General features: G+C 44.1%; 1 protein-coding gene across 3 annotated transcripts in view; it reads left to right on the plus strand.

Annotated features, from left to right (window-relative positions):
* The window catches only part of ELP2 (elongator acetyltransferase complex subunit 2), a 964,760-nt gene that overhangs the window by 146,634 nt on the left and 793,461 nt on the right, over nucleotides 1–24,665 (plus strand). For all 3 annotated transcript variants that reach the window (XM_078687686.1, XM_078687687.1, XM_078687688.1), the window contains one exon: nucleotides 90–154. In XM_078687686.1, coding sequence (XP_078543812.1) covers nucleotides 90–154 — 65 coding nt within the window. The remainder of the gene's footprint in view (nucleotides 1–89; nucleotides 155–24,665) is intronic.

Here is a 24,665-nt window from a genome sequence, read left to right on the forward strand (position 1 = left end):
AATGACAGAGAGAATTTTAATGTGGAGTTTGAGATTCTATCCCTGTCCTTGAATGACACAGCTGTTATTTTTATCCTTGTTTTTTTCAGAACCTATATTAGCATGTGGTGCTGATGACAGCCAAATACATTTGTACATTCTCCAGGAAAGGCAGGTAATGAGTTGCCTTTTTAATTTATACATTTTCATTCTTTATTACTTTATTACTGTCAACGTACCACCATTTTTAACCTGGTCAGGAGCTGTTGTGTTTCTCTTTTCATTTGCATTGCTTCTTTAATTTGTCTCCTAATACATGTGTTCTACCTTTCTATCCTTTTCTAGGGTAAAGGGACAATCAAAACATTCTGCCTTGCTGGGTACTTTGACATCACAGATAAGGTCTATTTAGCTAAGTGATTCTGGATAGGACTGATACATTAAGAGTGCATTGCTCTGGGAACTCAAGTCATAATCTAAACATTAATCTCTTCCAAGTCCTTAACTACAATGAAAGTTCATGTTGTTAAGCAGCGTAAATAGGGTTAGTTCCTCAGAATAATTCCTTCAATAAGCAGGGCTGAGACCACACCACCTTTTTAACTGTTCAAAAAGCAATTCAAAGTCATTGGTTAAGTAGACCTCTTAGCCCTTTTCTCCGGCTGCTGGGACAGTTAGTGGTTACAAGCCAGTATCCAAGGTAGTGCTTTCATTTACCACTGATATTCCCGGGCCTTAGATACTGCTGCACTACAACTGGCTTATACAGTTGTCCTCTTGTCTTTGAAAGGGTACCAGATTGAACAGTAAAGGGCTTACTCCACGTAGGTGTCCAGCAAATCCTAAATATTTAAAAAGCAGAGCTCTTTAATGTACAAATGGAAATTGCTGTTTGACTAAGGGAATAAGCCACAAATCTTAAAAGGCCTTAGAACGATCAGGGACTATTGAGTTAGTCTCAAATGCTTTTATAAAGATCCATGTTCCAAATACCATTTAGCTCTTCGTCAACTCTCAGGTTTATTCTAATTGTTTGCCCAAAGAATTCAAAGGGGCAAAGGTATAACACAGTGTATCAAGTTTGGTATATGTCCACCATTTATCCTAGTTCCTGCTTTGTCAGAAAGAGCACTCCCTTCTTTGTCAGAAAGAACACCCACTATTTTGGCCAAAGGAGTCATTGAGAGGGTACCAACATCAGAAGTAGGTCGTAGTTGCTAATCCCTCTACTTTCTGGTGCTGAAAAAAGGAAGGAGGCTCCCCCCTACACTATACCTGTGCCCTTTTCCTGAAGAAGAAATTCAGAATGCTCACATTGCTATATGTCCTGTCTGCCCTGGACCCTGGAAATTTGATGGTAGAATTGGATTTTCACATACCTGCCCGGCTGGCACACAGACATTATCTGCAATCATGGTGTGACACTAGCACTTTCAGTTTGCTGTGTTCCCCTTTGGCCTTACCAGCACCCCTAGAGTGTTGTGAAAGTTGATGGCAGTAGTTGCAGCCCATCTATGAAGGTCAGGAGTCAGTCTGTCCTTACCTTGATATTTGACTGCTTAACGCCGAGCTACCCAGGCAGATGTCGCGCACCTCCAGACTACGGTGAACCTTCTGCATTTGTTTGGGTTCACTGCCATGCCAAAGTTACACCCGACTCCCTCTCAGACGATTCATTTCATCTGAGCTGTTCTGGAAAAAGTGCAGTTTTGGGCCTATCCTCCGGAATAGCGAATCCAGCATATTCAGGCTAGGATTCTGATGTTTCTGTGTCTATCCTGGATTTTGGTGGGACTGACTGAGAAGCTGCTGGACCTCATGGCTTCCTGCGACCAGCTGGTATCTTACTTGCTGGCATATGTAGGCTTTTATTTGGAAAAGACCCTGAAAATAAAATGAAAATACACAGCTTAAGTTTGGTTTGTTGTACACTATATTTAATTAGTTAACCTCTATGGAAGGAATCAACTTTTTCTAAAAGAGACCAGACCGTCTCATTAGTTAGCGTATAGTCGAAGAAAAGGCTCTAGAACTGAATCACAAAACATTCATGACAATGTGTTTTACTTGGTGGTAAGTAAGATAGTGATTGACACACACAATTTTTATATCAGTTTCATGAAAGCAGATTTGTTTAGAGATAATATAGGCCAAGAATATTTGGGCATGTAATTGTCACTTTTTGTTGTGGTGGTGCTTTGTTCTGTTGGTACTGCGTTTTGTTTTCCTACTTCATTGTGTTGTATTGTTTTATTTTTACTGTGTTTATTGTATTTCATTCTGTTTTGACTATTTTGTTATGTTGCGTCTTTGTTTATGGTGTGCTATTTTGGTTTGTTTTACGTTAGTGTTTTGTGCTAGATTTACTCTAGAGGTGCCAAAATGCTGCTACAATGCCAGCTAAAAGTAGCACATTCCTTTAAAGTACAAATAACAAAAAAGCCATTTACCACTGTCTAAAGTGATAAAATACTGCTGTTTTCGTATATGCTTGAATATGTATGAAAATCCGGTTGTGTGTAGCGGCACATCTGAAGCCATTAAAAAAAATTAGCATGCAGGGGAAAGTGTAGCAGCACACAACCGGATTCTCGTGTCGGCTTCTGAAGAAAGGGAAGAATCCCTGAAACGCGTCAAGCCAAGGGGCTCCAATGGGGGTGAAAAGCAGCCCGTTTTACAAATAAAACTGTTGACACCTATCTGCTAAGGAGTGCGGCCTCATTTCTGGGGAACTTTTTGGAAGAAAAAAAAAAAATATATATATATATATATATATATATATATATATATGTATATATATATATATAAATGTATATATATATATATATATATATATTCTCAGCTCCCCTGACCAAAGTCAGCAAACCAGCACTCGTTGTAAGTAAAACCAAATAGGTTTATTTGCACAAAAAAGAAAAAAAACGTTTCGCCACTTGCCTTCGTCAGTTCCAAACTGGCCGCGGCGAGGCGAGTGAAAATAATGGCAAATTAGAAAACATAAAAAAAGGACCAAGGTCCAAAATCATAAGCGCCATCTTAGAATGGTAAAGTAAACCAAATAATAATACAATTCATATTGGATGATTAGGATGCATAGTGCTGCCTTGGACAATCGATAGATGTTCATTTCAGATATTAATGCCCTGAATGGGCATTCATAGCATTCCAATTCATTCATTGTTGATCAAACAATTAGTCCAGGCAGTTATTTACAGTTATCATCCAAATTCTTCAAGCAGTGGAAGTAGATAAATTCTTATAGTCTGTAAATGCATAAAGCCTTAAAATAGGCAAAGTAGTACGGTTGTTATATTTACTAAAACAATTTTCTCAAATCTTAATGACTCATATTTGCTAATACCATAACTATTAATTCATACCATCTTCCAACATACTGCTTGTATTCATATGTTCAGGACATGCTCCTAGTAAACTCAGGTTCCTCAGCAGCTAAACTTTTCTGTCATTCTTCATTCTTACAGGTGTGTGAATAGTTCTTCTCCTGAATTCATACCTCCTGGTGATTTTGTTTGGAGTTCGATAATATATCTCGACTCCAAACGTCTCAATTTGCGCTTATAGTCACCCCTTCTCAGATCTTGTATGATGCAGTCTAGATTGAAAAAACTAAGAAGATTTCTATCGCTGTTATGATGTGTTGCGAAGTGACGGGCCATCGGATAGTTGTCGTCTTTATTTGCCATGGCACGTTGATGTTCTAGTATCCTTAGTTTGACTGCTTTAGTGGTGCTCCCTACATAACAGTGTCCACAGGGACACTTCAGACAGTAAACAACAAATGTTGTTGAGCATGTTATAAATTTAGGAATTTTGATCTTTGTTTCTTTGTGGGGTACTTTATAGGATAGCACTCTTTTGCTCGTACTGCAGGCCTTACATTTCCCACATGGGAATGACCCATGCATGGCCTGTAGTTCTCCTTTAGGTCTTACTCTCGACAGATGACTTCGTACTAGCTTGTCTTTTAATGACTTCGTTTTCCTGAAAGTTATCATAGGATGGTCTGATAGATCCCTGCCTATGACTGCATCTGATTTGAGAATGCTCCAGTTCCTAAGCATAATGGCTCTAACTTTATTCGCTGCCACCGAATAGTTAGTAATTAATCTTATTATGCCATTTCCGCCTTTGTTGTCCCTGCTCTGTTTTTCTTTCAGGAGAGTTTTCCTGTCAGTGTTTGTTACTCTTTCTTTTGCGTGTTGGAGAACTTTCTGAGATTAGCCTCGTGATTTAAAACATTTGATACTGCTCTCAGCTGCTGTCTCAAATTCTCTGTCTAGGGAACTGTTGTGTTTTATCCTCAACAGCTCTCCATAGGGGATGCTTTTTATGAGGGTTCCAGGATGGTTACTGCGTCCATGGAGGACGTAATTCCCCGCTGTCTCTTTCCTATAGAGGGCGGTCTGAATCATACCTTACTCTACGAAGACCCTTAGATCCTGGAAGTTAACCTCCTGTTTGCTCATGCTGTAAGTAAATTTTAGATTCAAATCATTGATGTTGAGAGCCGTTATATATTCCACAGCCGAGGATTCAGATCCCTTCCAAATAAGGAAGAGATCGTCTATATATCTCTTCCAGCAGACCACTTTCTCCACCCAAACTGCCTTATCATCGGCCCAGGCCACCTGCTTCTCCCACCAACCCACGAATAGATTCGCGTAGCTGGGGGCGAAGCAGGTGCCCATCGTCCCCCTTGTCTGTCTGTATCTTTGTTCCTGGAAAATAAAGATGTTATTGTTCAAACAAAATGATATAAATTCTAAAATCATCTTGCTATGCTCCAAGTATTTCGCAGAGCGTGAGTCTAGAAATGTTTTTACTGCTCTCATCCCATCGTTGTGTTCAATACTGGTGTATAGACTGGAGATGTCCATAGTTATCATAATCAGGTCATCTTCCCACTCTATGTCTTGTATTTGTCGCAAGAAGTCGTTGGTGTCCTTAGTGTAAGAGCACAGTTGCGTTACCCACGGAGCCAGGAATGAGTCAATGAATTTGGACATCTTCTCTGTAAGTCCTCCTATGGAGGATACTTTCTTTATGGGTTAAAACCCTTGGATGTTTTGGAGCTTGGACATTATAAACGGGCACACCCCCGTTCTGTGCGCACCCGCTCGCGTGTGCTACCGGCTGGTGTTTTGGAGCAGAGGAATATATATATATATATATATATATATATATATATATATATATAATGCACGCTCCGGTTTCCACCATACACGGTGCACTCTTAGACGGGTGCGGAAAGCGGTGGGGGACACCGCTACTTGTTCTCACTCCAAATCCTTTGTGTTCAAAAAGGCGTTTGTGGCCCCGAAACGCGTCGGACCTAATTTCAACTCAGGGGAATCTGTGAACATTGCAGAGGAGCCAAATACAGACCGGAGGGTCGGATGAAGCGGTGAGCCCTCCCGAAGCGCTTGTGCAATTTGCTCTACTATTTTCAGGCGGCCAGCCTTGGTCGCGGAAGGAGCTCCACTCTGATGGCGGAACTTGTATCTTGTCCTAAGAGACTGAGGCGAAAACACACACACTCACCTGTCAGCGCAACATCCATTTGAATAAAACGTGATGCCCGCAGCTTCCCTCCCACCCTACTTAAGGATCTTAATGACAGTAATGAAAGTGCAGACACGCCAACCTACTCAAGGTTACTATTTTGTTTCACTTCACAGGACTACGTTGACCAGGAGTCCCGGTGTTGCCAAACTCCACCCACTCAGGGAGGACGACGCCAGCTGCTCAAACTAAGACGTGTTTGACTAGCGTGAAGAGAACATGGTGTTGAACTGCGCACAGTCCATGAGGAAGGGGCGTTTGTGGCCCCGAAACGCGTCGGACCTAATTTTAACTCAGGGGAATCTGTGAACATTGCAGAGGAGCCAAATACAGACCGGAGGGTCGGATGAAGCGGTGAGCCCTCCCGAAGCGCTTGTGCAATTTGCTCATATATATATATATATATATATATATATATATATATATTGCACGCTCCGGTTTCCACCATACACGGTGCACTCTTAGACGTGTGCGGAAAGCGGTGGGGGACACCGCTACTTGTTCTCACTTCAAATCCTTCGTGTTCAAAAAGGAAATTTCCGCACTCACCGGGGTGTCCAACAAAAGGCTTTATTTACCAATTGACCAACAACAAGCAACAGACGCGGTCGCGTTTCGGCGAAATGCCTTCTTCTATGTCAATAACATTTCAGAAACTACATGTTTTTGAAGCATTCCTCCTTGACGGTAACAGAGAAAGGACCATCGAGCTAATGCTTAAACGCAGCGCCATTTTGAAGTGTGCAATACTTCTACATTCAATATGCACTGTTATTCTTTGCAATAGAATCAAGACCTAAGCAACAATTCTACCCGTGTACTATTACACTTTCTCAGGTGCACATTTGTAATTAAATCACCAATGTTCAAAATATTTTATATATTTTCATAAAATCACTATTTTTGTTATGAATAACAAATTCCTTCAGCCGTTAATCGGCTTTTTGACAATGGCCCTGAGACAACTATGTGATCTCGCCGTGGATCGGCGTATGTCCCTTCCCTGCTAAACCGTGATTATTCATCACCTAAAGTCAAACTTATATTTTCTTTACTTTTTTCTATTTCTTGCTCTACATTTTGCATTCTTTCGCAATTCAACATCAGCGTACAAATATCTTCTCCAAAACTCAATTTTCAAAATTACGTAATACAAAACTTCATGTTTTGATTCAAAATTCATGAGGCACCTGTTCATATTGACATGATTCATCAACTAATTCATTTCAACTTTGACAGATTACAGAAACTGGGTAGCATTTCATTACTTTTCAGACTAAAACTTTGTTTTAGAACATCCCATTTCCAATTCATGAGAACAATTACATTTTACACAAATAAACTTCAATTCCAATTTCATATTCCTATGTGTACAGCTAATTCCTCACCACTGTTTAATCCCCCTGGGGTTTTGTAAGGAGGTCTATTATACATCGTGATTCAAGTCTGTCCCCTCCTCGAACACTTAGAGGAACATGGTCTAAACCAAAACACTGTAGTTGATTCCGATCACTCCGATGTTTCTCCGCGAAATGTCTCGCCACCGGATATGCTTGATCGGTCTTATCAATTGCCCTCATGTGCTCCAATACTCTTATTTTTAACTGGTGAACTGTGCTGCCTATATAACTTAGCCCGCACGGGCATACCAGACAGTACACTACATAGGGCGTACTACATGTCATGAACTTAGTTATTTTCTTTGTCAACCCTGTATCAGGTATAGTATATGTTAACACTCTCTTTCTATTTGTGCAGGCTTACACCTGCTGCAGGGATAAAAGCCCATCATTGCTCTTAGGGTGTTCCCTCTCTATGGTGTCTTCTCTAGATGACTTCTCACCAACTTGTCACGTATAGATCTCGCCTTTTTAAAGGTCACTAGTGGGAAGTTGGGAATATCCTCACCTATCATGCTGTCAGTTTTCAAGATGTGCCAATTCTTTTTTAGCATTTGTTTTAAATGGTTGGCTTCCATAGAATAAGGTGTAATCAATCAAAATGTTCCTTTATCCTTCTTAGGTTCTTTTTTGTCAATCAACAGTGTCTCTCTTGGTATTGTTCTCGCTTTACATAATGTTGTATTCAAGATTGTGGGATTATATCCTCTTACTGTAAACCTGGCTAAGCATCTGGTAGCACCCGCCTCAAAATCCTCCTCACATGTACAATTCCTCTTTAACCTGAGGAGTTCGCCATAAGGTGAACTAATTTCTGGGGGTGACTGCTAGTGGCAAATAGTACGGAATTTCCTGCAGTGGATTTACGGTAAAGAGCTGTTTGAATGTTGCCCCCTTCAATGAACACCCTCAGGTCCATGTAGTCCACTGCCACTGGACTAACTGTGCCCGAAAAATATAAATTGATATCATTAGTGTTAAGCATGTCGATATACTTCAGGGCCGTGTCCTCTGTACCCTGCCACACAATGAACAGGTCATCGATATAGCGATACCATTCAATTACCATACCACTAGTATTTTCACCCTGGTAGGTTCTGGGCACCCGCTCCTCCCACCAGCCTGCGAACAAGTTCGCATAGCTGAGGGCGAAGCAGGTGCCTATTGCCGTACCGGACAGCTGTCTGTAATGTTGGTCTTCAAACAGAAAGATATTATGTGTCAGGCCGAATTCCAAAATTTATACTAACATGAGGTTATGTTGTGCATGCCTCAACTGTCTTTTATTCAAGTAGAATTTAATAGCCTCCACCCCCTTTCTATGTTCTATGCACGTGTAAAGGCTTGTTATATCTAATACCATCAATAGATAGGTGGGTTCCCATTTTAAGCACTTGATTTTGTTTATAAAATCTTTGGTATCTTTTACATAGGAATCCAATTGAACCACAAACGAGGATAAAAAATTATCAATAAACATTGAAACATGTTCTGTCAGTCCTTGCAAAGTTGAAACAATAGGCCTACCAGGTGGATGCAAATTGTCTTTATGTAGTTTAGGAATGTGGTAAAAGGTTGGAATCACCGGGTTCGAACTCCGCATAAATAGATGTTCTTCTTGGCCCAACATGCATTTGTTGTACCATTTGCGGATTAATTCGTCAGAAATTTGAATGCTTTGATGATACTTTTCACTTGTGGTTTCTTTATAACATTTTTCATCCGATAATTGACGTATAGCTTCCTTGTGATACTGTTCCCTAGTTTGTACAACCACATTCCCCCCTTTGTCCGAGGGTTTTATAATCACAGATTTATCTTGTCCCAAATTTTCCAGTGCTGTTTTCTCTTCTCGCGAAAGGTTATTCGTGGATGTCCACTTTTTAGTCCTCTGCCTGAATTTTAAAAGATCATTGACAATGGCATCCGACAACACATCTATCGCGTCTGGTGGCATTTGTGGGTTGAAGGGAGATTTGGGTTTAAAAGGACTCTCTTCTCTTTCTTGTTCGATACCCACATTAACAGCTCTTTCTGCCAAATCTTGGTTCGATATACATTCTTTATCTTGTTCTGATCTTAAACTTTCCAAGAGTTCTATAGCTGGCAGATATGATCCTATTAGGGAATCTGTGGCCGTCATCCTTGCTGTTGGCCTTTTTGAATCTTTAATGTGTGTTCTTATTTTAAAATACTTATGCAATTTTAACTTCCGTACGAAGTTAAAGAGATCAATCCTTGTCTGTGTATATTCCAGATGGTTACTAGGGCAAAATATCAGTCCCAGACTCAATACTTTATGTTCAATATCCGTGAGGGGTCTCTCAGTCAGGTTAACCACAGTTAGATTAGTTGTTTCTATTGTCTCTTGGTTAATCTCTTGCGGTTGGTCCATCCCGATATCTTTCCTCTTCCTGCCGCCCCCGGCTCGTCGTGTCTTTCTATGCCTTCTTCTGGGGGCTTGTTCTTTCCCCCCCGCAGCCAGTATTGGCGGATAATTTGAAACTCGTCGTGAAAGGGAGTCTGGGTTTTTCTACCTTCCATTGCTCTTGCTGCTTGTTCGTCACCGACTCGTACTCAGTAAGATCAGATTCTGAGGTCTCTATTCTTTGCGGTATTTGTTTTGTTCTTAAACTCAGCTCTTTTCTTGGGCCGTCAAACTTACGAGTAAAGGTCAGCACCCTGCCCTGTAAATAATAATTCTCATCTCGTTGGAATTTTTCTTGCTTCCGATTTTTTATTTTTTGTTCATATTTCAAAAGTCTTGTCCTCATCTGTCCCATTAGTTCTTCAATCTTTTTCTTATCCTCCTCTTTGCTGAGTTCTTCTTCCAGTTCCTTGATTTCCCCCAATGTTTTCTCGCGGTTGCTCCAATCATATTTTACCAGTATGCTCAAGGTTCCCTTGCAATACTGTGCTGTATGCTCAGCCCAATCCGTCAGTAGTTGGGGGTCTGGATTCTCATATGAGGGGACTGTATACACCCTCAATCCCCTGGGAACTCTATCCTCCTCAATGTAGCTTTGTAAACTTGTGGCTTCCCACCACTTTCTTGTTTCTCGCTCATACAAGCGCTCCAATTTGAGAAGAATCTCATTTAACTTGCTCCTGGGTTGTTTAGGGTCCGGGATGGTAGAACATGCCCCTCCTGTATCATGTTTCTTGAACATGTCTTTAGCTGCCTCACGCCTTGTTGATTCGCAGAGCATGTCTTTTCTGTTAGTTACTGCTTGTGGTCAAATCATATGTTGTATTTTAACCTTCTTGTTTAACCCCCTCGTCACACCGCTAACAAATTACTGCCAGTTTATATCAAAATAGCAAAGTTCGTGGCTCACCCGTCGTGGCTGTCCCGATTTACTACGTGTCCTCCGAGGCGCCGCTTGTCGATCCCTCCACGTCAGGCTACGCCTTCAGTTACTTTCTATGCAGCGTTCGTGGTGCCTCCGTACTTTATGCGCGCTCCGGTTTCCACCATACACGGCGCACTCTTAGACAGGTGCGGAAAGCGGTGGTGTACACCGCTACTTATTTTCGCTCCAAATCCTTCGCGTTCAAAAAGAAAATTTTCGCACTCACGGGGTTGTCCAACAAAAGGCTTTATTTACCAATTGACCAATAACAAGCAACAGACGCGGTCGCGTTTCGGCGAAATGCCTTCTTCTATGTCAATAACATTTCAGAAACTACATGGTTTTTTTTTGGGAAACAATTTTATTGTTATAAAAAATAAACAAAGATCATTTCCAAGGCTTTCATTACAGACATCATGAATACAAGATTAGAAAGGCAAAACATAGCGGACACAGCAAAGCATTTCAATGAGGCATCAGTAAGACAACCATGACAGCAGTTCAATATATTTGCCCGCTTCTTGAGTATCTCAACCCCTCTCCCCTTCACTCCGAATCACTATCGCTATCCATCTGAGGCAGCTCACAAATGTGCCCTCGATATTCATTCCAAACTCCCCAAATCTTGGTCCACTTTCGCGGACATTTCCGATTCAGATAAACCACCCTCTCGGCAACCATCGCCGAGTCCAGATCAGTACTCCAGGCACTGAGCGCCGGCACCAATGGGGACCCCCAGGCCCTAGCCACATTTCGTTTAGCGTACATAATTCCCAGCGTGGCCCAGTCTTGTAGGGGGTTACTAAGATCATTTGGTTCCCAAATGTTAAGTAAACAGCGACGTGGTTCGAGGAGCAGTGAGACCTCAACAACTTGTGAAATAGTTTGCATAACCTTGGACCAAAAACTGGCAATCAATGGGCAGTCCCAGATAGTATGGTAGATCATCCCCACCTCACCACAGCCTCTCAAACAATACTGATGTGTAATTCTCCCTATCTTGTGTAGTGTGACCCTAGTATAGTAGACTCGATGTAGAATTTTTAGTTGTATCAATCTGAGCCAGGACGGCACAGCAACCTCCCGAGGAGAGGAGAGCGCGGCCTGCCAGTCTGACTTGTCAAATTCGCCTACCTCCGCTGTCCAAGCCGCTCTTAGTCGCACCGTGGGGTCATGTATGTTGTTGACCAGCTTGCGGTAGACCAGTAAGGTCGCCTTTTTTAGCATATGTTCCATAAGCAATCTATCTTCCAAAGGAGTGGATTCTGGTAGCTCTTCCTCAAGTGGGAGCACCGACCTGAGGGCAGGGCTAATCTGTAAGTAGCAGAAACGCTCCATCTCTGCCAAGTTGAATTGGGCCGCCAGCTGGTCAAAGGTGAGGACGGCACCCCGCCTGTAGAGGTCTCCAACCGTCGATATGCCTATCTGATCCCATGCCTCCAATCCCTTACTATTACAGAGCCGGCCGAGGCATCGCGACGTCAGGAGTGGCGTCATCTGTGTGATCTTGTCTTTACATTTAAGGCGAGTAGAAGCCAGATACCACAACCTCACCGTGTATGCCGTAGGGCCCATCAGGGCTGCCGTACCTCTGGGGTCATAGAGTGCTGCCATCACTCCTCCGTCCCCCAGGTCGTATCTATCCGCCTTGAACGCTGGGTGAGTCTGCGGGGCATGGAGCCAATGGTTTATGGTCTTTAGTTGGGCTGCCCAATAGTCCAGTTGGATATCAGGAAGCGCTATACCTCCATCGAACCATCCTCGAACCAATTTTTGCCGGGAAATGCGCTCCGGTTTGTCCCCCCAGAGAAGACCAGAGACCAGTGAATTTGAATTTGAATTTGAATTTGAAGGGATTTATATAGCGCTCATACACCTGGCGGTTTCTTGGCGCTCACTGATAACAGCTACTCAGTCGGTCGGAACAGGGGAACGGTAAAGAGATTCAGGATGGGAAGGCTTGGGTAAAGAGGAAAGTCTTGAGATTTCTGCGGAAGAGAGGGTATTGAGTGCAGGTTCTAAGGGACAGTGGGAGAGAGTTCCAGAAAGCGGGGCCCGTGGTGGCAAACTTGGAACCACCCCATTTCTTCCGTTTGAAACGGGGAAGTGCGTTTATGGACGTGAAGTATTTTGGAGGCACGAAAAACGGAGTGTTTTCCAGGAGATACAGTAGTCGTGGTTAAGGTCATAATTTTGAATAATGCCGCCTTTCCTAAGAGAGTCAGTGGTAGGGTGTGCCAATGCCTCACATCCGGGCGGAATTGCTCAAGTGGAGGCAACAAATTTCGGGGAAAAAAGACCTCCTGATTAGACATTACCCACACCCCTAGATATTTAAAGGGTCCATCAGTGATCATCAGTGGACAATCGTCCGGAAGTCGCGGTGGGGGCCCTTTAAGGACAAACAACACCGACTTGGACCAGTTGATTGTGTATCCTGAGGCTCGCCCGAAAATCTCACAAATGTTGAGCAGAACTATGAGTGACCGCCTAGGAAGAGTTAAATAAAGAAGGATATCATCGGCATATAACGATATGCGGTCCTCCCAGGACTCGGTCCAACTGAGGCCCCTTATCATAGGGTCCCACCGTATCCATGCTGCCAGCGGCTCCAAGATCAGTGCAAAAAACAGGGGTGATAAGGGGCATCCCTGACGCGTGCCCCGGCCCAATCGGAAGTCCCTGGAAATATGGCCATTGGCTACAACATGTGCAAGTGGTCTCGTATACAGTAATTTCACCCAAGCACAGAACTTCAGCCCAAAGCCTAAATGTCGCAACACCGCAAATAGATACGGCCACTCGACCATGTCGAAGGCCATTCGTGCATCTAAAGAAAGGATCACCGCCGGCTCCGAGAGGGCAGGGATCTGCGCCATTACCGCATGAACCCACCTTAAATTAAGAGCAGTGTTCCTGCTTGCCATAAATCCGGATTGATCCGGGTGGATAAGCGTCTCCAAGTGCGGGGTCAATCGTAAGGCTATCATTTTGGCCAGTATTTTCGCCTCCGCATTTAATAATGAAATAGGACGATATGATGTACATTCGTCCGGAGGCTTACCGGGTTTTGGTATGGCAATGATCGTAGCCGTCCGCTGATCTCGGGCAATTTCCCCTTAGCCAAGCTGTCTTCAAACACTCGCAGCATGTGCGGAGCCGTAAGATCAGAGATGCGTTTGTAGAGTTCTATGGGGACCCCATTCGGCCCCATGGCCTTGCCTGATTGCAAAGAATGAATTGCACCCAGGACCTCATCTGTCGTAAAGTTCAACTCCAACAGCTCGGCGTCGGAGTCAGAAACTGAGGGCATTTGGATATCCTTAATGTATGTCTGCGCCTCCTCGGAGGACATGCGGGCGGTGGGGGTGTAAACCGCCTCATAATAATTGGCTAAAGTGTCTACTATATCCATAGGGGTAGAGGTTATCTCACCATCGGCATTGCGGAGCTGCGCTATCGTCCTTTGGGCCCTATCTTTCTTCTCTAGCCACGCCAAAAGTCTCCCTGCCTTATCGCCAATCTCATATATGTGTTGCGTGCGCATAAGCCGCTGTCTGACCTGCCACCGCTGGTATTCCGTAAATTCAGCCTGTTTAAGCCGCAACTGGCGCGCAGCCTCCTCAGTAGGATCAAGATCATGTCTGGATTGTAAGACATCCAAGTCGTACTCGAGTACTCTAAGGTCCTCCTGTACAGTTTGTTTATGACCCGTTATGGAGGTTATCGCCTGGCCCCTAAGCACCGTTTTGTATGCCTCCCACAGGAACCCTGGCGAGTTGACGGAATTGGTATTTTCCTGGAAGTAACACTTCGTAGCCTTGACCAGTTCTTTTCTAATTTGTGGAATTTGCAAGTAATGAGGCGAAATCAAGAAAATGCGCCTCCGGGCTTTCACATAAGAGGAATATACCATGGAGACCGGGGAGTGATCTGAGATGCCTCTCGGGCCTATCGTTACCTCAGTTATATGGGGCAGGCTATCTGCATAGACGAAAAAGTGATCAATTCGTGAGAGACTATTGTGTACTCCGGAGTAGAAGGTGTAGCCTCGATCCCCGGGGTGTTTAAACCTCCACCCATCCGTAAAACCCAGGGCCTCTATAAAGCCAGCCAGACATGATTTACACTGCCCTGTCGCCCTACCGGGATGACGGTCAAGTCCATCGTTAAGAACCGCATTAAAATCACCACCCAGTATAAGCTCTCGCTCCGGCAGCGTTAATAGAAAAGCACCGAGGGCGGGGAGGGCGACTGAATAAAGGGCAGGTGGAATGTACACTGATATCCCAGAAGCAGAAAATGGCTGCGAACTGTCCTTGTGTGTCTTTCCACACCTGCTGTATTATCACAGGAAAGTGTTTACATACCAGAATACCCACCCCCCTGGAGCCAGAGGAAAACTCAGAATGCACTACCATCGCATATTCCCACCGGTCCAAAGCCTTGCATGTCGACCCTACCAAGTGCGTCTCCTGGAGCAACACCAATGCCGGGGCTGCCCTGCGTACATATTGCAACACCAACCCTCTCTTAATTTTATCCCCCAAGCCATATACATTCCAGGTAACCAGGGTCAAAGGGGACACCGGGGCCAAGACCAGGGCGGTATCATCTGTTATCTTATCACCCAATACCTCGGCTGCCATTATTTTCAAAACATCCTAGAAAACCCATCACTGTATCTTGCATCTGCACGCCCGTAACCTTGAAATGCAGCCAGAACTGAAACTCCGAACAAAGTGTAACCAGCCCTTCCCCCCCTCCAACACTATAATCTGCATTCGCAAATTATCACAGCAGTCAATAACACCAAATTGCTTTGTTTCAAAAACCCCCCTTCCAACTCCCCTCCACCCCCCACCCTGCTCCCCTGCCTGCGGACCTCAAACTGCCCATCCCCCAACATGGCAGAGTACCTGTATATTCCCTACCCATGCTAAACTTGCAGAGGTGAAGCGTGCCCACCCAACCCGCGGCATCTACAGTGGCTCCAATAAATCAGTTCTTAGTATTATAAGACACAGCCCTTAGAACAATATCATAACATGTCTTCGTAAAAAAACATAAATTTGACCTGTTACATAACTGGAACACTGGGTTCCGTCACCTCGAAAAATATGTCCCCCCGCCAGCTCATGCCTGTCCCTTCAACCCCTCCCCCTGCCCATTACTTGCGAGTGTCATCACGATTGGACCCTCCAGGTGATGGCAAATGTCACTCATTCCTGCTCGTCCAGGCCACTGGTCTCCAACGCAGTCTCAGTTGCTGAGTCGCCAGGCTCTCCACCTCCCATCCGGTCCGTCTTGTTGCGGCGGGTACCTCTCGCGTCGCCGACCCTTGTCCACCCCTCCAGCCATTCCCAGGTAGCCTCCGGAGAGTCAAAAAACCAAGGTTTACCGTCCCATTCTACTCTCAATTTGGCCGGGAAGAGCATAACGTATTTGATGTCTCTGCTGCGCAGCTCCGGCTTCACGGCCTGGAAGCTGCGCCTCTGTGCCTGAACCCGTGCCGTAAAGTCAGGAAAGAAAGTGACCTCATAGTTGTCGATCTTCAGCGGAGGACCCGCTCTGGATGCCTGTAAGATGTTGTCCCTATCTCGGAAATTAAAAACTCTGGCAATCAGGGGTCTGGGTGGAGCCCCTGGTTTAGGGCGACCGCCCGGCACTCTATGGGCTCGTTCAATGGAGAAATAAGTTGAGAGAGCCTTCGGTTTCAAATGTTTCGTGACTAGCTCTTCCACAAAGAGGTCCGCCGCAGGCCCTTCTGTTTTTTCCGGAACTCCGAGGATTCGTATGTTGTTCCTACGGGCTCTTCCTTCGTAATCATCCAGCTTCTGGGCCACGCGGGTCTGCTTCTTCTCCAAGTCGGACACCTGTCGTTGTAGTTCAGAAGTGTCCTCCTGTAGTGCCGCTGTTACCACCTTTAGCTCCTTCACTTTTTCGTTCATTTGTTTGAAGTCTGCACGAAGCAGGGAAACCTCAGTTGTGACAGAGTGCAATGACGTGCGCATGCCTCCTATAGCCGCCATTACGTCGTGGAGCGTGGGCTCCTTGATCGGGGATGGCGACACCGCAGCATTGTCCTTGTTCATTCTTGGTGAGTCTCCTTTGTCACCTCCCTTGATCCAGGCGAATTTGGCCAATTGCGCCTGAGGGGCGCTCTTGGAACCTCTGCCCCCTGCAGCCATCCTCTTCGGTGGCATAGAAGGTCAGCCAGGAGCACGTGCGACAATAATAACTGCAGCTTGCTATGGTATCCTACAGATCATCAGGGGCGACAGCATGCACTCCGGGCTGTTCGCGGCGCTCTATTGACAAATAACGCTTTACAGCAGTAGGTAATACCTTAGAATATGCCAACAATATCCAACGGGTGCAATTGTGATCTATCCACACTGGCACGCCGGCGCAGGTCGTCCGGGACACTCCAGGAGATGATCAGTTCAGCGCCACCGACCAAGACCAAAAAAGGCGTCCCCAGTAAGCGCCACTGTCCAGGGGAGGAGGGACAGACAATTTTGTTCAAGAGACAGTACGATCGTGCGGGGGATGGCCCCGGGACAGAAGCTCGAACAGCAAAGAACCCCTCACCCCTATACTTTGGCTCCCCCGCTCCACACGGGCGTTACCAGTCCCGCCATAAACAGGAAGAGTGCCCACACGCCCCTTCACCGCTTCATCACATAGCAGAAAGGCCACCCATTGTGGTTTTTTAGGGCAGCTCCCCAGTGATGGCCCGTGGAAGCAGCAGGGTGTCGATGGCCTCACAGGATCACAGGGAGAGGGAGGAGAAGTACACAGCCACACCAGGGCCTCCGCCACCAGTTATCCTCCGTTCTGTTCCTTCAGTATTTCATGCCCAGTCCAGGGACCTCCGCCGCAGGGCGTCAAGCTCCAACAGGCCAAAAACCAGTCTTGGTCATTACTGCACCCTCAGGCCCGTCAAGGACAGGCCCGACCCGAAGGCCCCAACTCCATAGCAGTCTCCAAGGCCCTCCTCACCGCAACCTCAGCAGCTCAACAGTTGACTGCGTGATCTGTCCCTCGTCGCCCCTCGGAGTCACCCCTCTGCACCCAGTGGGTCAGGCTGACCAGATCAGCAGGCCGCAGGCGTACTGAGGGTCCCGCGCGGCGCCTGCCGCACCTCTGGATACTTTCCACTCCGGCACCACCATTCATCAGGAGGCAGTCTCGGGCCCCTACCGCGCCCTCCGGGGCACCACCGCTCCCCTCAATGCAGGTATGCTGTGGCCAGGTGTCTGTGAGGGGGGAGGGAGGGATGGCTCGTAGCACCCCGGCCCCGGGCACACAGGATGTCGTGTCCAATGTCTGCCGATAACAGGCCCCGAAGCCGGGGCCTAAATTTAGAAAGTTCCCCGGGGCCGGCCCCTCTGCACCTCCGCGCCGTTCCGTAGCACCACTCAGAAGGTGCTCACCAATTCCCTGCAGCACTACCTCTTCACCGCTGGTGACCTGAGCCAGTGGTAGCGGGCAGTGGGGTGAAATATCAGCAGGTCTCAGGCGGCGCCAATCGTATCTCCGAACGCCGTCCTACTCCGGCGCCGCCATTTTGCGCGGTCCGGCCTCAGGTCTCCCCGGCAATGCAACTCCTTCCACTCGGGGTCTACGGCCCGCTAGCCCCTCACCGGAGCTTCTTAGGAGCGCCAGGCAGCACGGCACGTCGTCTCCGCCAGAGTTAAGTCAGAGCCGTGGGCTGTGTCTTCCGATAATGCCACGGGTCGATCGGAGCACACCTAGACTGCAGCCATTGCTCTCGGCCGCTAGCCACGCCCCAGAAACTACATGTTTTTGAAGCATTCCTCCTTCACGGTAACAGAGAATGGACCATCGCGCTAATTCTTAAACGCAGCGCCATTTTGTAGTGTGCAATACTTCTACATTCAAATAGTGATTTTATGAAAATATATAAAATATTTTGAACATTGGTGATTTAATGACAAATGTGCACCTGAGAAAGTGTAATAGTACACGGGTAGAATTGTTGCTTAGGGCTCGATTCTATTGCAAAGAATGACAGTGCATATTGAATGTAGAAGTAAATATATATATATATATATATATATATATATATCGAACTCCACAGTCCTGCAGCACAAGGATCCAAACCGAACACCAGCACAAACAGGTACAGACCACAACGATGGATGAAAAAAAGTGCTTTATTCCAAGATGGGCAGCAGCATGACGCGTTTCGTCCGGGAAACCCGGACTTGATCACATAACATACCCAGAGACCTATGTGGTTTAAATACTGTGCACACATTTCATGACTCCACCTCCTACCCCTCATAGAAATGAAAAACATACTTATTTGTTTTACCACAATAATTCTTCTTATCTGTATGCCAGACCATGCAATAATCTCATAATATTATTAATGAAATTGTAACTATGACAGTGACTCTTGCTGCTAATCCAGAGAAAAATCAGCATTTATGTACATCCTGGAATAATAATTTTTTGTATCCAGCCCCAAAAGAACATCAAAGAGCTGGACTTTTTCTAGCAGTTCCAACAGTTACGGGCAAGTGCCCTAAGAAAACAATAAGGTATAATATATATATATATTCACTGAAAAAACCATAGGTTTCTTGGACGTTATAGTTAGAAATTAGCACTTATAAAAACATTGAAATTCAAAGAAAAAACCATAGGTTTCAGGTATGTTATAGTTAGAAATTAGCATTTAAAAAACCTTAGAAATTCACTGAAAAACCCATAGGTTTCGTGACGTTTTAGTTAGTTGGACATTTCATTCTTACAAAACCAGAGAAATTCCGCCGTTATAGTTAGTTCAGCTAACTATAACTCGCGCCCCGCAATGCACTGCTGATGACGTCACATATTACATCATTCATGACATGGTCAGTGACATCACTGATGACATCTCAAATGACATCACTGATGACATCATCCAGTGAATGTGTTTTTCTTTAAACTTTAAATATGTATTATATATATATAACAAGCTGTATTGAAGAATGAGGGAGTGTATAAGTGTCTGGATGGAGGATTTAGTAGGTGTGTGACTGACTGTTTAAGTGAGTTTTTAAACGTGTCACTGAATGCATGGGTTAGTGACTAAACTGTGTGAATGTCTATATCAGTCAGTCTGCTTTTGTATAAGCTGCTGCATGGATTGGTCAGTAGCTACATGAGTGTCTATATGGGTTATTGGATCTCTCAGTGGTACATGTCCAAGCAACTACATATGTAAAAGGCAGTGTATGTGGGAGTTGGAGTATATAAATGACTGAAAGTTAGTGATTGTGAGTGGCTGTATAGATGAGTGTGCACTTGTATCAGTGCTTGTATAAGACAGTAATTATGCGTTTCTTTCGGTTTGAATAAGTGATGTTTTGTGTATATTGTCAGGTATAGGTCAGTAAATGAAAGTACAATTGATTCTTTGCCTGACTATGTGTGTGAGTAACTCTGGATGAGTGCTGGTGTGTGAGTATCTGTGTAGGTGTATGAGTGCATATGTTAGTGTTGTATTGATGAGTGACTGCATGTATGAGTGATTGTATGGGTGAATGAGTGGATGTATGTGTAGACCTAAGAACTAGTGACTAGATATGTAGTAACTGGTATTGGTGTGTCCATGGTTTCGAAAACGGTATTCTGTATTTTGGAGACGGATTATCAAAGGTTATATTAGGGTGTGAGAAGGTGCATCAGATTGTCACATGGATGATGTCATCAGTGATGTCATTTGAGATGTCATCTGAGATGTCATCAGTGATGTCACTGACCATGTCATGAATGATGTAATATGTGATGTCATCAGCAGTGCATTGCGGGGCGCGAGTTATAGTTAGCTGACCTAACTATATTGGCGGAATTCCTCTGGTTTTGAATGAGTGAAATGTCTAACTAACTATAACGTCAATGAAACGTATGTTTTTTTTAGGGAATTTCAAAGGTTTTTTAAATGCTACTTTCTAACTATATCTTCCCTGAAGCCTACTATTATTAATAATAGCGGGTACTTGTGTTAGTAGCTAGGCCATTTCATAAGTACCTGAGTAGTAACTGGAATAATTACAGTGCTGCAAACAGAGTGCATGCTGAATTTATAACTGCTTAGGTATTGGCTGGATGGGTGATTGCAGAATTGCATGGGACTCACAGGACGATTCCTAGACTACATGGGTAATAACTGGGTATTTAGAGGAGTGTATCAATAGTATGTAGGTGGTTAGAGGTCTCCATGGATAGTGTACAGAATATTGTAGCTGTGCTTGTGTTAGTAGTTAGGCCATTCTATAAGCATGTGACTAGTAACTGAATGATTATAGTGCTGTAAAGAGAGTGCATGGTATATTTATAAGTGCTTTGCTATTAGCGAACTGATTGGATAAGTACACTGTGCTAGATGAGTGATTGGAGAAGTTCATGGGGACTGGCAGGGTGATTGCTAGAGTGCATGGGTACTATCAGAGTATTTAGTGGAGTGAATGAGTAGTATGTGCCTACCTACAGGTTAGTATGGATAGGGCACATACAATTGTAGCACTGCTTGTGTTAGTGCTTGGGCCATTGTATGAGTACATGAGCAGTGACTGGATGTATATAAATAATTGAAACCGTACTTACGAACATCTTCCCTATTGGTCGAATGATGTTTCTGAAAATTTTTCCATTGAGTATATCCGAAATATCCTTTTGAATTCATATACACACCTTCCCAATAGGCCGAATGATGTTTCTGAAAACATTTGCAATGAGGATATCCAACTTACACTTCAAAAATCATATTCACACGCTTCCAATAGGGTGAATGGTGTTTGTAAAATCATTTGTAGTGGAAATATCCAAAATATACTCAGTAATTCTTGTTGATATCTTCTTAGAATTTTGGCATAAAAAATATTAACTAGGAATTTGGTAATTCATTAAGCAACCGAAATGTATACTCTAAATGTGCATCATTACATAGTGTTTATTGCATTTTAAATACACAGTATAGTGTATAGATGTTGAAGTAGGTCCATCATGGAAAACAATAGCCACTGTTTTAAAAGTTCTTCCTGAAAATGACACTTTCCCTGCCACAACATTTTTAATTTTGGTTTCCAATTGCTCTACAATGTTGCAGCATTAGAATAATATATTGTCCATATCTTTCTATAAATAATGTTGACAACATTTCCGATTTGCACTGAGTGTATTCCATATTTTGATTAGCTGATTTTACTAGTTCGTTGAAAGACACTGTTTTGCAATCTGGCATTGCCAAATATATGAATCGTTCAGTGTTTATTTTAATGGTAGATGAAAATAAACAGCTGTCACATCCATGAACCCATCTGTAACGTAGTCCAAACAGATTTTCAGTTTGTATACCTTCATCTTCTAATACTGCATGCATAAAGATAAGAAATTCCTGAGCATCTTGCTGTACATTCTGTGTAAATTGTGAAGAAACAGAACATATAACTAGAAGATTCCGCACATCAGAAGTAGTATGGATTTTTTATCAGTTTTCAATTTCTCAAAAATATAATTTAACAAAGAACAAAATCTTTTTTCAATAATTGTATGCTGTAGATTTTCTAAAAAAAAAGACAATGTTCACGATTACATTAGCATAGCAGTTGATACCTGAACTATTTTCTAACTGATATCCTACAATAATAGAAACCTTGTTCCCTTCTAGTTTCTTTCCAGACTTGTCATTCTTTTGAAATCTTTTTTTCTTTGCAACGTCAGTAAAATCTTTATCATATTTGGACGTATTGAAAATTTTTCATAAATAGGATATTCACCTAAGTTAGGAGCATACAGTCTTCTTAACCTGTTGTACTCTTTTACACAATTTACATCTGCACTAACCTTTTGCTCATCAAAATCAATCAAATACAATCCGGATAAAGTTCTTACTCGAGACAATGCAACATAAAGCCATACCCTCTTTAAACACAGAACTTCCAATATTTACCAAAGCATTGTCTACACTTAAACCTTGAGATTTATGAATAGTCACTGCATATGCTGAACAAACAGGAAACTGTTTTCTACGAACATACAAATCTTTTCCAAGCAAGAAACGAACAGAACAGCGTCCAATTTGTTTCACTTCTTCAATCGGATCAAATTTAATCTTCAATCTCATCTCTATTTGCATAACTAACAAATTCAACAACTTTCCCCATTGCTCCATTTACTAAACCTTTTTCAACATCTAAATTACGCCGTAATATTACCTGGCAGTTTACAGAGACATATAAGGTCTTTTCCAAACCAGCAGTTTTTGATATTGATTTTTCCAAAGAGTCTAATTTTAACTGCAATTTCTCTGACAAAGGAATAGTTACTCCTTCATGTTCTATTTTATCAGTAGCTACCGTTTTTAGGTCGAGCCTAAGGCATTGCTTTAGCAATGCTTGTTGGCGAGATTATAGTAAGGCATTCAAAAGTGTACCCAAACTGCGGATTTGGGTACAGTGCATGTGAGCACAACCACGCGCATTGTGAACAGCTGCCATTGGCTACCAGACACTTAGTGCGTGCGCGCCGCGCTCCGCCTCCCTCTGCTGCCACTTCACCCCCCGCAGTTCACCAGGCTGCACACCCCCTCACTTCTCGCTCGCCAATGTCCCTCCCACCCTTCCTTTGATCTCCGCCGTGAGTTCTCACAGGATAATGGCCCTCCCCAGCACAGAGCGCGCATCGCTTCTTATCTTGTGGGCCTGCTTCCAGCTCTCTCCTCCCGTCGTTCTCTCATTATCACCTTCTACTCTTTTATCTTTCCATAGTTATCAATGTTTACTTCCTTCTTTCTGTTTTTATCGTGTGTTCCTTATTTGATCTTTCCCCTTTCTTATTTTCCTCTCGTCCCTTTGCATTTCCCTTTTGTTTGTTTCCCATTCTCCTTTAGCTCTAATTTCTTCTCCATTCCTTCTTTCATCTTTACCGATTTTGCTTTTATCTTTGGTGCCAACATTTTTTCTCCAAATTCATTTTACTCGAGAGTTTATGCAGGGTTTTGTTGCCATGGAAACTACTTCTCCCTGCAGATGTCTGCTTCTACAGTCGTCCCCATGAACACTGCTTCGTTTTGCCATGACAGTTCATAATGCCTTTTGAAGATGGAAACTCCTACGGGTGCCCCTTTTTCATGCACAATTAAAAATTAATTATAATAAAACAATTTACAACCAGAGGGGAGTTTCACTAGCTAGGGAAGACTGCTTGGATAAAAAATACATTTACAAATAAACCAGGCTGCTATGGAGCAGATTTGTTTTGTGTGCATAGACAAGCCACCCTTGTAGATGTCCGCTACGAATGAGCATAGTTTATCCATGTTTAACTGTGTATTTCGCAGCACATTTCACTATTGTAACCCATGTGTGCAGCACCATTACTATGAGCCTCTGGTGCTCAGTGCCACAAAGGCTGCACTACAGTAACTTACTACAGTACAGAAATCCAAGCTTGTGAGCACGATGCTGCGGTCCAGTCCTAGATATTCTTACCAGCCTGCCAGTCCTCTTCAGACTGCAGCTCCTTTCCTCCCCCACTGGAGATCTAATGTAAGTATTGTGCCTGCTGCTGTTCATGGACTTCAGGCCGTGCTTGCCTTCACCCCTGCCCTCTAGCAAACCTATTAATTACCCTTTACACATACAAATCTGACCCCCTGGCCAACCAAACGCCTGAGTAATTCATCGCACCAGCCCCCTGCTTGAAATTCGCGCCCCTCCCCGCGCAGGCACATTTAAATGCTTATTGTCTGTGGAGCTCGCGGCCATGAGTGAACTCCTCACTAAAGTAAAACCCTCTCTCAAACTTCAGAGGTCTCCAGGGTCAGTGCACCATCTCCCTGATAAAAAATTGTAGTCCAAAATCACATTCTAATATTGACAAGAGTACACAATGAAAGTAAGTTTTAACACTGACAAAACTGCCCATTGCGCTCACCGCCCTCTTGGCGCTTGAAGAATGCACGTCATTCGCGCCCGCTGGTATGTGCCTTGCAGTGATCTCAGAAGGATGCTTTCACCCATTTAAATAGTTGTTCGTGTTCCATTGACCCCCACTTCATTTCCCCCTCCCCATTAGCCACCCTTTCCATCTCCTCCGCTCTCTCCTTCCCTGCTTTACCACCCCCGATTGTTTGCCCCTACCACCTCCTCCTGCTGCCCTGCTCCACTGTCATAATACCTCCTAAATACTGCTCCTCTCCTCTCATCTCCTCACTCCTCTTCTCCTTCTCCCTCTCCACCTCCTTCTCCCTTACCCCTCCCCTTCCTCCTCCATCTTCTTCTGCCTCTTCTCTTCTACTCCACTGCTACCATGCCCTCTCCACTCCTGCCCC

This window comes from Lissotriton helveticus, chromosome 4_1 (genome assembly GCF_964261635.1).
Source record: "Lissotriton helveticus chromosome 4_1, aLisHel1.1, whole genome shotgun sequence".
In the NCBI taxonomy this organism is placed as follows: Eukaryota; Metazoa; Chordata; class Amphibia; order Caudata; family Salamandridae; genus Lissotriton; species Lissotriton helveticus.